This window comes from Schistocerca serialis, chromosome 6, assembly GCF_023864345.2.
Source record: "Schistocerca serialis cubense isolate TAMUIC-IGC-003099 chromosome 6, iqSchSeri2.2, whole genome shotgun sequence".
NCBI lineage: Eukaryota > Metazoa > Arthropoda > Insecta > Orthoptera > Acrididae > Schistocerca > Schistocerca serialis.
Window position 1 is genome coordinate 713,170,081 of NC_064643.1, and position 14,590 is coordinate 713,184,670.

At 40.9% G+C, this 14,590-nt stretch overlaps 1 protein-coding gene across 1 annotated transcript in view; it reads right to left on the minus strand.

Annotated features, from left to right (window-relative positions):
- Window positions 1-1,582, minus strand: part of LOC126484503 (putative ribosome-binding factor A, mitochondrial) — a 75,509-nt gene extending 73,927 nt beyond the window's left edge. The window contains exon 1 of the mRNA XM_050108040.1: window positions 1,177-1,582. Coding sequence (XP_049963997.1) covers window positions 1,177-1,334 — 158 coding nt within the window. The 5' untranslated portion in view covers window positions 1,335-1,582. The remainder of the gene's footprint in view (window positions 1-1,176) is intronic.
- Window positions 1,583-14,590: the final 13,008 nt, after the last annotated feature.

The window sequence follows — 14,590 nt, forward strand, 5'->3', positions numbered from 1 at the left end:
TTTTGGTGATCTTCTGACTTTGCTTAGAATTTTGAATTACAGTTTGTAATGTAATTTAACCATGTTATAATGTGTGCCCCCTTGAAGCCAAATGGAGTCTCTTGTTAGTTTCTTGTTATGTTTTGATGCTATTTGTTATCCAGTAGTTGTGCACATTTAATCTGCTTCCCCCACTTGTTTTTTTAAGATAACTCTCTGCAAAACAGCCTATGACTAGGTTACATTTTATTTTTCATTTACACCAGATGTGTTGTGCACTTGTCAGTATTTCACAAATTCTTCTTAAGTTCCTCAATTCCACTTTTAATTTATTATTCTTGTAGTTTTCCAATTATTTTAATATGAATCATGTAGGCTAATCTGATTTTAAACATTAACAGTGGTCTGAAACGCCATTAACTGCGAGTATTACATTATGACTCTAGTCTCAATGCATTTAGAAATGGGTTCTCAACAGCAGTGCTAATGGTTTCCACAGTCCTCATTACAAACTGTGTGAGGATCAGCTAAAGCTACCAAACCTGTACTTGTTTAATGTTGGGCTTCTTCATCTTTCGGAGCAGCCAAAGTACAGAATGATCCTGATATTCCGTTGTTCTATAATCACATTCGAGTGTGTGGTACACATATATGACATTTAATATTTCGTCACAGGTTAACTTCTGACACTTATGTTCACATGTTACTAAAATATAAAATGTAACTACTTGGCGAGCGCCAACTACTACTCCAATATGGCTACAGAGCAATGGGATATCTGGATCATTCTGTACTTCGGTTGTTCTATTCTTAAATTTTAAGAGTATCAACATTAAACAAAAACAGGTTCAGTGCGGTGGGTTTTGTTAACAACGCTGCACCGCGCCGAATGAACGATGACATAATCATAAACAGCGAACATCATAGGCCGATAGTGATTTTACATGCATCTGATATAAGTAACGTACCGCCTTCTGCATCACAATGCTTGGGTTGCAAAAACAAACGTAAGATCTCATATTTTCAACAGTGTGGAAACGTTTATCATACCGGTGATACATCGCGGAACACAGTTTTCAATGTCCATTTGTGTAAGCCAGTATTGACACTACAATAAATTTTACTAACGCAGTATTACCTTTTCAATATTAATATTTATAATGAAGCAGTATACTCAGATGACAAAAGGAAACTCACTTCTTCTTAGGACCTGATTTCATGACCTTTGCCAAGAATCGTCCTTCCCGTGCCGCGTATTTGTTCATTGCCCCACAAGACACACATAGGCTCCTTGCTGTTGATTGGTAAGCAAAAGTTCTCAGTTTGTTAGAACACACTTGGCGAACCACCTGCATCTTGAAAATGCTTAGGGATGGGGGCTCTCGTCTTCGTACTAAAAGATCACGTAAAAACCGGGGTAATGCTTGCCAAAAGTTATTCTCTCATGCATCCTACATGGAGTCAAATGTGTGTAGATTATTTCCACCGATACAACACAATACTAGTAACTTCAGCCAATAATGTACCACATGTTCCAAGATCCCTCACTCTACTCTCTACAAGTAAAGCAGTAAATAAACAAACATGCAATTCACAACATCGAAGTTCTCAAAGAACTTCATGCTGAAGATAAAAGTAGCCACAGACGAGAATGTTTTTATGTGATCAGAGGCTTTCCCGGCGTGTGTGTTGTTTGCAGGGCTCTCGTGTGCCCAGCCGGATGCGATCGTTGAACTCTTATCATATTTCGGCGAATATTCTCCAAAATATCGAGGGACTTCAACGATCGCATCCGGCTGGACACCCGAGAGCCCTGGAAACAACGAGAATGTTTTTGATGTATTTCAGCGCTCAACAAATGTGTGATCGAAAGTCTGTTGCCGATACATTGCCAGTGAGCGTCATCGATTATGGTGAGATCGCAGCCAAAACCAATCAATTTTGTGATTTAGAATTAAACAGACTAAATGTAGAAGTCTAATAAACCATTATATTCCCCCAAAGTTCAGTACATACATAAAAGATCTTATGAGAACTCAAACTTACATTCTCGCTGACAAAAAATATTGTTCAGCATTCCATAATACCAACATTAAGCAAGTGTAGGATGAACAAAGTCAACAACTGTAAATAACGAAAGTAACTATGCCGACGGCGGCAAAATGCTTTTTATAGTCCACGATAATTTCGTTCTCTTACTGCAACGAAGCGTATTGTGGTTTCGCCTAATCAGCCACCCCCTGCCCCTTGCCTAAACACAAAAATGGGTGCCTTCAGTATGTGAGGGAACTGGCACTTAATCTGCCTGGCACAGGCAAAGATTGCTCCTGGTCCGTGGTAAAACCTTCAGTGTCTTCTACTGGTGCCAAAGCTCCAGCCTCTTCATTGGAGTCAGATGTTGTAGTGTGAGAAGAGGACATACACTCGTCGGTATATGCAGGCTTGAGTCGCTCTCTTCATACTGTCTCTTGTTTATAGTCTTTTTCAGTCTTGGAACTGTGGCTACAGCTTGCAATTACTCTGTATGGTCCTGAATGTGGCGAAACAAAGCATGGATGCATGACATCATACCTGAGCCACATGTGGATCAAACACCCACTGGTGTCTGACAGGAGCGGCATGTTGAATGGACTTCGTTGTGAGCCTGAGTTATTGTGCAAACTGTGCGTATAGCTCTGGTACAACATTGTGCAGATACTGACGAGATCAATTCCCCCACAACCCATAGCTGCTCACTGTCGACCAATTGTGCTGGCGAGCACTGGAGGTTCTCCACCTACATTGCTGTTGTCAACCTGGGCAAAACTAGTGGCAATGATTCTGATCAGGATTATGAACTGCACATTAGGGCCGTTTTGAGTACATGGTGGAATCACTCTACAATACCACTGCTCACTGGATGGTAGTTTGTAGTGTGGAGATGGCTGGAGCTGCAAATAAGGAGAAATTCACTGAAAAGTTTCACACAATCTGTAGTTATGTCTTACAGTATGGCAAACCTGGAAAACCAAGTGTGCAGCAAAGCTCTCAAACCAGTTCAGTGGATGTATCTTGTATCGCGACGATCTCTGACCACATGGCAAAATGATCAATCATTCTTAACAAATAACAGTGTTTGGCAGAGGATGGTAGTGGTCCTAAGGCGTCCAAATATGTGTACGAAAATGTGGTATATGGCACCTGGAAGTTCGCAACAGGTGTGGTGAGATGCCTACCAATCTTATTACCGCAGCATGTCAGACACGTACATGGTCGTGCATGACAAATTTCCTGGCTACAAAACTTTAGGAGAGACTAACTTTGCTGTCACTCAGACTCCTAGACATGCTAATTTATGCTGTGTGTCGAAAACTCCCGGACGTATTTTCCCTGTATGTAGGGTCACAGCTTACCTCTTGCTATGTCACATGTAATACTGTCTGGCACACAAACGAGCTGCAGTGCAGTTCACTGTTCCTATATGAGACATCGCAAAAGAAGATTTTCCTGTTGTTTTAATGCTGTCTCTGTCCAACGAATAGATAAGCTGGCACATTTTCGAGACAGTCAATCTGAAACCATGTTGTTTCATCTGCTAAGTGCTGCACATTGCTTGAGAACTGTGCAGTGTACTAGACATTCCTGCAGTGAGTTGAAATCACTGTTGCACTGAAAGTTGGATGGAAAAGACGGATGGAAATGCTTAAGTGACAAACACATAGCAAACAACTCATGATCAGTTGCACTCATTTTTGCTGACACTGAGTCACGTTCTTAATTGAGTTAAATTATTCCTGGCAATGATTACCTTATTTGTATAACGCATTCTACGTATTCTTGTATAAAATATACCCACACAAAAGAGATCCTGACAGCACAAGGAAATTAATTAACTGCTTTACACAAGCAGATTGCCAAATGGCTTTTCAACTGGCGATGGCACATCATATCTATTGTCTTCAAGAATTATTGTTTCTCTTGGAAAATCATCCATCTGTACAAATAAATACCTGTATTCAAACTCCTTCTTATCATTCTGGAAAGAGACAAGAAGATTAGGTTGTTGTGCATGACCAAGCTATATAAATCAACAAAATAATCAATCCTTGAAAATATAATGTAATTGGACAGATAAAAAAATCTACTCACAAAGCTGCGGCAAAAGGAGGAGCCACTGGTTCTGAAAGCTTGCACACTGTAATACCATTTGTATGTGTGTTCTCTTACCACCATTTGGTGTGATTAGAGTTTTTACCTATCCAATTACATGAGCTATATAAATGTAATGCAAAATATGTATCACTGAAACAACAATATTGCAGGTACAAACTATATATACTATGTGTGTCTAAAAAGTAACCTGTTGCCTGTTGCCCTCGACTTTCTGTTGTGTCTGTTTGGCTCGCAACTACCACAAGTGCCATGGGGTGTTCAATCATGGGTGTCCCAGGAACATTCCCTATGCCTATGTTTCTTGAGGTCTTGTAAAGCTGCTTCAGTACCTGGAGTCGACAGTATTCTCGTTAGCGAGAAATGGTATTAGCTCCTATTGCAGGGCAGTTGATTGAGGCACGTGCCATCGACAACGGATCAGCATGTATAAGAATCTGCAAAGCCCCTTGTAAGTTGTGAGATGAAGTACAAAAAAACGGCGCTGAGCACTATTGGACTTAACTGCTGAGGTCATCAATCCCCTAGAGCTTAGAACTACTTAAACCTAACTAACCTAAGGACACCCATGCCTGAGGCAGAATTCGTACCTGCGACCGTAGCGGTCGCGCGGTTCAAGACTGTAACGCCTAGAACCGCTAGAAGAGGTACATCATACTGCTTCGATCTAATCTGGCAAAGGTGACCATCCCACTGGGGAGAACAAGTATCACAAGAATTTCCCCAATACACACTTTGCTATGATAATAGCTATGTCACATTCTTGTGTAAGGCATCCAGATTTTATGGACATTATATGAACTTTATCCATAACGACAGGACGATACAGTATGAGATCCTTAGAAAATAATAATTATAATATATCAACAAAAGGCAATTGCAGTTAACCTCATGTACCGAAAAATAACATAACAATATCTACCAATATATGGACTGGCATTAACAAACAAGCTAATGTGAAATGCATTTTAGGGAAAAACCGAACAGTTGGTTAATGATATTGTAAAACTTCCACCTAGCAAGGGAACAGCGAGCTTCAGCATAGAAAGGGATAAGGTCAGAACAATACGTTATTCCTTTTACTGTACATAAGGCCAGGACTAAGGGTAAGTGGCTGCACATCAATAACAGGGCCAGGCTGCGACCCAGCAAGAAAAATAAAAATTTATTTTCCCCTAGTGAGACAGAGATTGGCTGAATCCATATTTGGCGACGCAGACGCGACACACTGGGGAGATCATCATTATATAAAAGCATTTTGAGAACTAAAATTAACTCTCTCTCTCCCTCTCTCTCTCTCTCTCTCTCTCTCATCTCACGGTGGACTGCACAAGTGTGTGGAAATAAGTGATAGCATTGAGAGCTTTGCTTTCTGCAAAGTGAGGACGATAAGCTTCACGTATTGTGGCAACAGATAGCAAAGCGGTAGTTAATTATACCTGCAGGAATTTTTCAGACAAAGAAATTGTGCACATTGCTCCAACCCATAGCGAGTATGCAACAGCCATTATTTCGATTAGGAAAAGATTAATGTTCTACGGAACACAGGAAAGTTGCGACTGAGTGAATTCAGTCTAGGCTAGAGTAAGGAATTAGCGTTTCAGATCCAGTACGGAGAACACCTTTGCAGATGCCGCTTGGTAAAGTACCATGTCGCATTAGACCACATTAAATATCGAGTCTAGATTTTACTCACTCCAACTTGTGTTCGCTTTGACCACTGAATATCAAAAGCTTAGATACTAACCTACCCTCACATTGTTTACATGAGATTCTTTTTTCATTGGTCCAAAAAGTAAATTTACTCTCCATCATCTCAGTACATTGACCAGCTATGACAACATAGATTTAAATGAGTTGATGAGGATTTTTAATAATCATTCTTTCCTGTGACAAAATTTTTTTCGTGTGTAAAGATAACGATTTTAATAGTCGTCATTTTAATATGTCTAAGAATTAAATATTTCGTTACTGAGTGTCAAAAGTACTTGAACATAATTGTTGTTTATCACTTGACCCCTGAAAGCAACAGTTGATAAATTATAGGTAAATAAAAAGGGGAATAGCTATGTTGTCTTTCTAGATTAGACATCAAACTTTCACTTTTGTTAATGTATGCATTCTAGGTATGACAGCAGCATTTCTAATGATTTTGTTATGATCTGCACCTGATATTAGGTGCCTTACAGGGCCAGGGTCATATTTATTTAGAGTGTCTGTCACCCTGAGCTTGAGAAGACAGTTCAGATGTTTGGTCCATTTGTGCACTACGTGGTAAGCTAAGTTTGCACACATGAGTACACTCACTGTGCAGATACAAAGGTCAGACGTACGACAAAATGGCGACCCTGCCAGGATGCGAAATTATGCCATTCTGATAGATTGAGGGTTTGGTTTTGATAGGCACAAAACACATGAGCCTCCCAAACAACAAGCTGAAGCAAATTGGAGCAAGAAAATGTAACTCAACTGTGTGGTAAGGGTAGATAGTATTGTATTCATGTATTTCTTAGTTGCTGACACACCACATCGTTGAATTGGGTTGTGCTGAGCTCTGACTCAACTCCAGTAACCAAAAGGCTATGTAAAAGACGAGGAAACGGGTTCAAATATTGAGCATAGGACCGTGGTCGATATTTTGGGGTAGAATAAGGTCTTATGATCAGATGTTAACATGTAGTCAGGTTAGGAAAAGTCTCGAACAGCAACGCTTAGTGGAACATTCAAAAATGACAGAAAATAATCGATTAAGACAGAGACAAGTCATGGAAGATCTTGATAGGATCGAGTTGGACACACAACAGGTAGATCAGCGTGAATAGCACAAGACAGAACACGCAGAAATACCGAATGAGACCAAAAATGTAACACATGATGTTCAACATGGTCCAAAGGATGGACATGAGAACGACATAGCTAAGGTATCAGACGCTGAGTCTGTAGATAGTGATTTACAGTATATTGAACCAAACGTAATCATATTGAATCAGTCAGGCTTTCAATTGCATGAAAGAACGAGTGTTAGTGCTGCTACACTATGTTCGGTAGTGAAGGAAACGGCCCACGAGAAACGAGACAGGGAACGGTTGCATCTGATGGCAACTAGCGAAAATGGTGTAGACGAAAAAGCCATCATATTTGGAATGTTGCAGCGTTTATTACAACAATATCAGGAATCCGAAAAGCGTATAGAGGAGCGCATAACACATTAAACAGCACAGTTCCAAGAATCAGAAAAGCGTACAGAAGAGCGCATAACACAAGGGCAAAAAGAATTAGAAGGGAGCATAACACTGAGGCTGAAAGAAACTCACAAGGAAATACAAAAAACGCGTGATAATATTCAAGGCCAATTAGATTAAATACGAACTGAAGCTAAGGAAGCGGAAATCACGCTTCAAACGTTCGTTATAGAGCACAAACAACTGAGAACATACATCGACAATGTCCAAAGAGACATGGTTACGTTGCGTGAAGATATGCAACGAAGTGTCAAAAGGGTTAAACAACAGGTCGAAGCTTTTGCCACCAAAGCGACGGCGGAAGCGAAACATGTTATTGCTGAGACGACATCTCGTAATGGAGCGATAAAACGCGAACGGAAATTAGTCCAACCGAGCGTATGCCAGAACATCACGGTAACCGTAGGGAACAGTTCGGATTGCGAGCACATGTTCAAGAAAGAATAACTGGTCAATCTGGAATAAAAGAGCGTGATTTGCAGCAAGGTTCAGTACGTCAAGCACAAAGGGTGACATACGCTAATCAAAACATAGTGACGCGTTACGAAACGACACAACCTGTAGGACGAATACCGACGGGCTACAGAATGACGTCTAACGAGCCAGAATTGCTTACACGTCAAGATACAGAGCCGGCAGCGGGCGTTATGCACACATACTGCACAATGAGACCTGCGAGTGATTCTACGACACAAATGTCACAGAATGAACCAAGTCACACACGTTTGCGTAGATTTGACGCAAACTAAGGACAGAATTCCAGTCTTCAAAACCCAGCAGGTGCATCACAGAGACAAGCGAGAGATTTTGATGATAACCACTGTCTTACAGGGCGGAATATATCAGCACTATAAGGAAGATGCAAATATTCTCCACCCCTGCACATTTATTGACCAATTTAAAGTAAGAATACCGACACATTGGCCGTTGAAACATAAGTTAGATTTTATTTGCGCACATATGGAGGGAAGCGTTGCTGAAACTATGCAGAAGATAGCAGAAAATTGCGATTCGTATGATTCGTTTAGAGCTGCCTTTGTAGCAAGATATTGGTCTCCTGAGGCTGAGATGAGAATAAAATACGGATTATTACAAAACGTCTCATTCGAAAATTCGCATGAGAAAACAGCAGGCAGATGCTTTGAGAATAAGGTTAAAAGGAACCATTACTTAGATAACCCATATAGTGACGGAGAATTGATTCAAATATGCAAAACGAAACTGCCAACGAAGTATCAACAAGCCTTGATAGGACGTGGGGGTGATAATGTAGAAACGTTCAAAGGTGTTTTAAGAGAAGTAGAAGACGTCGCGATTTAGGACAGAGTAATTCTGAAAGAACACGTAATATTAAGGAGAATAACAATAATAGTAGCGATGGTATTGGGATTGAATTTTGGACGAAGTGGGAATAATTAAAGAAATGGGAGTAGTGGAAATACTATGCCACAGCGTAATGGATATGGTTTTAATAGTGGTTGGAACGGTCGGTATATAGACGAAAACAGGAATGGAAACTAGAGAACTCGGGATAACCGACAGACTGACTATAATCAGCGATCTCGAGGTCCATGAGGAGAGAGCAGATGGGAAGGTGGAGCGAGAACGCAGCCACAGACAGATACTTCGGGTAATTACCAGAGAAACGAACCACACAGACGGAGATTGAATTACGACCATCAAATCCTGGGAAGCATGAGGATTGACTGACGTTTGGTATTGCAGAAGTTCAAACAGATAACACACTTCCTGCAGAATTGGGTGACAAGGCGTCCTCAGCAATAAGAAGGTTAAGGTGTGACGTACAAGAGTAGGAATTGGGAACGGGAACGACAGAACGATCAGCAAAGGTATCCGCACAGATACTACAAATAGAGAGGAAGTCACAGCTGAAGTGTTGGGACGAAATAGGTTGGATTGACAATGACGATGCGGATGAACTCCCAGCATTACCTGGTAATGAACCATTTGATTATGATGAAGCATTAATGTATATGGTACACATGTTTGATTCTGCACAGACGAAAAATGATTTTCAGCAGGATAATACATATTCTACTGTAACCCGTGACACTACGATTGATAATGACGATAGGCTTAACCGACAAAATACGGCTAATACTGGTCATAGAAAAAAGAAGGAAGTACGGATAAGTACACCTGATCAAAAGTTCGACACGCTACAGGATCTTCTAAATACCTCCCACAAAATTTTGGAAGAAAAGGCCTTGATGACTGCCTGAGGCATTGTGGACTGCGAGAGTTGAACAAAATCGGCAAGAACAAGTTGATAATGGAGAGGAAAATGGCAGGGAAAATATCCCGTCGCAATCGGAAAACGAAGCAGATTATAAAGTATGTGGACAGTCTGATAAATCAGATTCAAATGTATACAATTTTGGCACATACGAGGACATAGTACGGCAGTATTACCGAGGCTATGTAACTATCACACCAGACACAGAAAACAGCGACGTAATAAATGACTACACAACTGAAAATTTGAATCTGCAACTCTCAGTGGCAGATAACAAATGTGATAACGAGTTGAATCAGACACACTTAACGTAGAATCTGATGACTCCCTAAGAGTGAAGTACTGTCACGCTTAAAGAATACTTACCAGGCTCTAAAATCCAAATTAAACACGTTCACACAGATGCGTGACGAGGAGACAAACTTAAAGGAAGTAGCAAGGTGTGAAAATGAAGATTTAAAATCTAGATTGGTTGCTTTAGAAGCTGATCTAGAAGCAGCGAGACCAAAGTTGGAAAATTTAAAAAAAGGGAATTACTTCTCCCCAAATTCTCGATGAAGACCAAATTGGTATTATTACATAAGAGGAGTTCCTTTTGAAAACTACATGACAACAGCTTTCTCAAACATCTCAAACGAACAGGACAAAGTCCAAGAGGTGTTAAGGGTCAAACATAAGTGGAAGGACAAGAACTCGGTTGACATTCGTCAGCATTATCTGCTGAAGAATGACGTGCTGTTCCACAGACGAGACCCAAGTACAAGTTTATGGACAGTATGTGTTCCTGATGAAGTCGTGAACAAGTATATATGGTACACTCGCTTAAGTAATGGGCACTTTTGGGTGAAGAAATGTTTTATGAAACTAAAGAGACCGCACATTTCCCCAACATGGAAAGACGTATTCGGCAAGTACTCAAAAAAATGTAAGGATTGCCAACGTGCTAACCACGTTACTTTTCAGACTAGACCACCGTTGTCACCCATAATACCAAAAAAGCTAAAACATCTAGCAGGAACAGATTTGATGGGACCGTTACCAAGGACAAGGAATGGGAACACGTTTATAGAAATTCTTCCAATCCATCTGTGGCATGAATTAGCAAACCAGTGTTTAATAGTATTAGTTGAAAACAGTGTTGGTTACAATTTTTTTTATTTATCAACTACGCGTTTCACCTTATTTAGGCATCTTCAGGCAGATTTTAATTTGGTATTTCTAAGGGCGATCCTTTAGACAGTGTAGCTAAAGTGCATCGCCGTGTACATCAGGCCAATATCGCCTTCGTTAACCTCAGCAAATACTTTCTAGATGGACATGAGTGACTCCAAGAACTGCATAACTTGTAACTGCGTAACTGCTGGTATTAGCACACGACGCTGAGGTGCATTATGCTAACTACTTAAGCCCCATCTCATTCTGTTATTTTCTCCTGTGAACGTGTACACGTTACGCAGGTCTTGGAGTGACTCTTGTCCGTCTATAAAGTATTTACTGAGGTTACCGAAGGCGATTCTGGCCTGATGTACTCGACGACGCCCTTTAGCTACACTGTCTAAAGGATCGCCCTAAGAAATACCAAATTAAGATCATCCTGAAGATGCCTAAATAAGGTTAAACGCGTAGTTGATAAATAAAAAAAACTAAAACTGCAGCCAAGACTGTTTTCAGCTAATACTACGAACACATTTATCTTTGTAGTTTTAGAATTAACATCCAAGTAAGTCACTTTGACCCCTTTGAAACGTGCAACTGGTGCTACGATCAGTAAGACACTACAACTTGTTTTCCTCAAGCAGGTAGGGCCTGTAGGAAGGTTAATTTCAGATAAAGGTCCCAATATAGATCTAAACCTTGGTCGGCGACTTTAAAAAGACATCAAATGAAACCCATCTTAATTTACAGGTACAAACCAAGCGCCAGTTATTAAAATATTGAAAACAAATCACCAAGGTCTTAAAGGTTAACTGCTAAAATACAATTGCCACATTAGAATTTTAAGACAAGTAGCGACAGTCACGGCTGAAGGTCTTTAACGCCAAGAATGGCAATTATTTAAAAAAATTAACCAACATACTGTCAATCAGCAAGGCAATAGCAAAAGTTAATTTAAAAGACAGGTATCTGATCACCAAAAAGGTGGGACAAATAATGGTAACTTGGCAATACAATAACAAAATAATAACACAACGGCTAGTCACAGATGGTGCTCCTGGAATCGACCTCTGTGTACGTCCAGCCAGAAACACTTTCATGAGTGATGAGAAAGGCAGCCAAGGGTTGCATTCACTTCATAAGGTGGTAACTCAGAATAGTGGCAGTCTAACGGATGACTAATGATAATCTGCTGAAGCTACCTTACGTCCAATAACCAATGCAACGATGGAACGCCACGCCAAAGCCGGAAACGGCGGTCAGCACTACGTCCTCGGAATGCTGTGTTTAGAGCGCCCGAAAGGAGAAAGGAACCACTACTACCAGAGTAGAAGAAACACCAATCGACCTGTAAATCACGGAAACTGTCAAAACTACACGCCTTACCGAACAGCAGCGGCAAGGCGAGGAAATGTACACTGCCATTACATAGACTAAAGTCCAGGGCAGGTCAATGGGGCGTTAGCGGCCACGAGGCAGGAAAAATACCGCTGGTTGAACTTAACAAATAGTAACACATAGAATGCACCAATTAGTAACAAGAGGTCGAGGACAGCTAATTAGATCCGCCTTCACCAAGCATTCCACTCGCTGCTATTCGCCTCGGCGACACTGCGAGTAGCAACACGAACCCAAGTCACTGGAGAATCGCGAGATCTCACATTGATGGAGGCTTCACTGCTAGGATTAAAATCCACTCAACTTAAAGCTCGTTGGATCCGGTTGACGACTAGGTCGTGTACAGCCCTTCCATCCACCAGTGCATGCGTGCTGCCAGCGGTCCCGGCGTGTTCCTCGCACTGCCCTCTTGGCTCCTCCGGAGTCCCCAACCGAACTGGCACACTCACACGACCCGGAAGAACAAAGACGTCACTCCAAAAATAGGGCCACAGTTACTACATATCGATAATGCTGCTGCTGCCACTAGTGGACAGGCAACGCTTGCGAAACCAAGTGGCGCCAGTCAACACAAGAAGAATACAAACAACCGCAACCATGTCAACTAAACGATACAGTCTGGCCTCCAACAAAGGATGGAAACCTACAACAGCACCAATGCGAGCCGCAGCACGGCTCAATGGCACCATTTTATGAAATTGGCTGCTGTCGAAACCTCCTTCAGTAGTGGGGCTTGATACATGTGTTCAGCAACAACCTTCATGAGATGTGCAACTTTATCTCCCTCCTTCATTCTAGGGTCCAATTTGACACAGTTCCAAGACGTCTTGAATGCAGGATGCTGTAGGTTCTACTGGATGCTGTGACCTGCACTTTAATTTATCTTCAGCCTTGCACTTCTGTCGTTGTCTGTCGCCGAAATACTTGAGCAGTTCCACCCGGAATACTACCCAGCTTGTGAACTTCTCCTCGTTGTTCTCATACCATTGCTTGGAAGTGCCCTCCAAGTAGAAAAATACGTTAGTCAAACACACAGTGTCTTTTACATAGTTTTGCTTTGTTTTCGTACCATGATGCAAATGTTCCATGACGACTTGGAATATTTTTTAAAATAGAGTGTTCTTCTTCAAGAGAGGAGAATATTTTAAAAAAGCGAAAATGATTTATTTTTTACAATAACTGAACAGAGAAAAGGTCTACAGTGTGTATAAAAAATCACATAAACTAAAAAAGCGATTTTCACTAAATCACCTCTTTCAAGTGAGAAAGTTACCTGCATTGAAGGTGAAAAATACCATAGTCTAGATTTTTCTATCTCATGAGCTCAATTTCACAGTTTACATTAATCTAAGCAAAATGATATCATGCTGACTTTCCGTCTAGTATGAATTAGCTAGTTTCATGTTCCACAGACCATTTTTATGATCATTTGTAATGATGAAGAATGTCATTTTACGTTCACATTACACATTCATCTGGCAATATGGCTGCATGCTGGCCATTTTCTTTTGAACAAAGGTGTGATTTAATAATTTCTACCCATTACCTTTTACACGTTTCTATCATAGAAATTCTTCTACAGAATACCAAATGTTGTCACAAAGAAACTGTTTTGGTTTGCATTCAGATTTAAATTTGCTGTCTGTCAGACATTCAATACTGGGGCTATTCAGAAAGTAAGTTCCGAGTGGTCGCGAAATGAAAACCACTTTGAAAATCAGAAATATTTTATCTGCAAGAGTTAGCTACAGCTTCCAGTCACTGCTCTACTTAGTCCCCACTCCGACTTAGACATTTGTCATAGAGTTGTACCCACTTTCCAGTACCGTCGTCATAGAAGGCAGTCACCTGTGCTTCCCGCAAATTCTCTACGCTCATCTATAGTTCGTTGTCTGTGCGAAAATGTTGTCTTCATAGCCAGTAGTTAATGTGAGCAGAGATGAAACACAGAGGGAGCCAATTACGGGCTGTAGTGCGGGTGATCAAACACTTCCCATCAAAAACGCTGCAGGAGCATTTTCATTGACCATGCAGATTGCGACCGAGAACTGTCACAAAGTAGGAACCGTGTGACAGTTCTGTAATGTGGACTGCATAACATCAGGCGAAATCTCTCACCAGGACCTCATACTTGGTGGGAGACACTATTTTCTACGCATCTTTGTGAGCTAACCAAGCGCTCAGAACTGAAAACATAGAAGTGATGTAGCCGACAGGCATACTAGAGACACTGTCGAACACATATGTGCAAATATTCATTAGATTTTCACAGTGGTTTCCATTTCTTGACCGATCGGAACTTACTTTACGAATATCCCTCGTATCACTGGGTAAGTGATCGAAATTTTTTGTTGCGACACTGTGCACCCCTTTTGGTGCTAAATATAATGTGGAGTAATAAACGTCATTT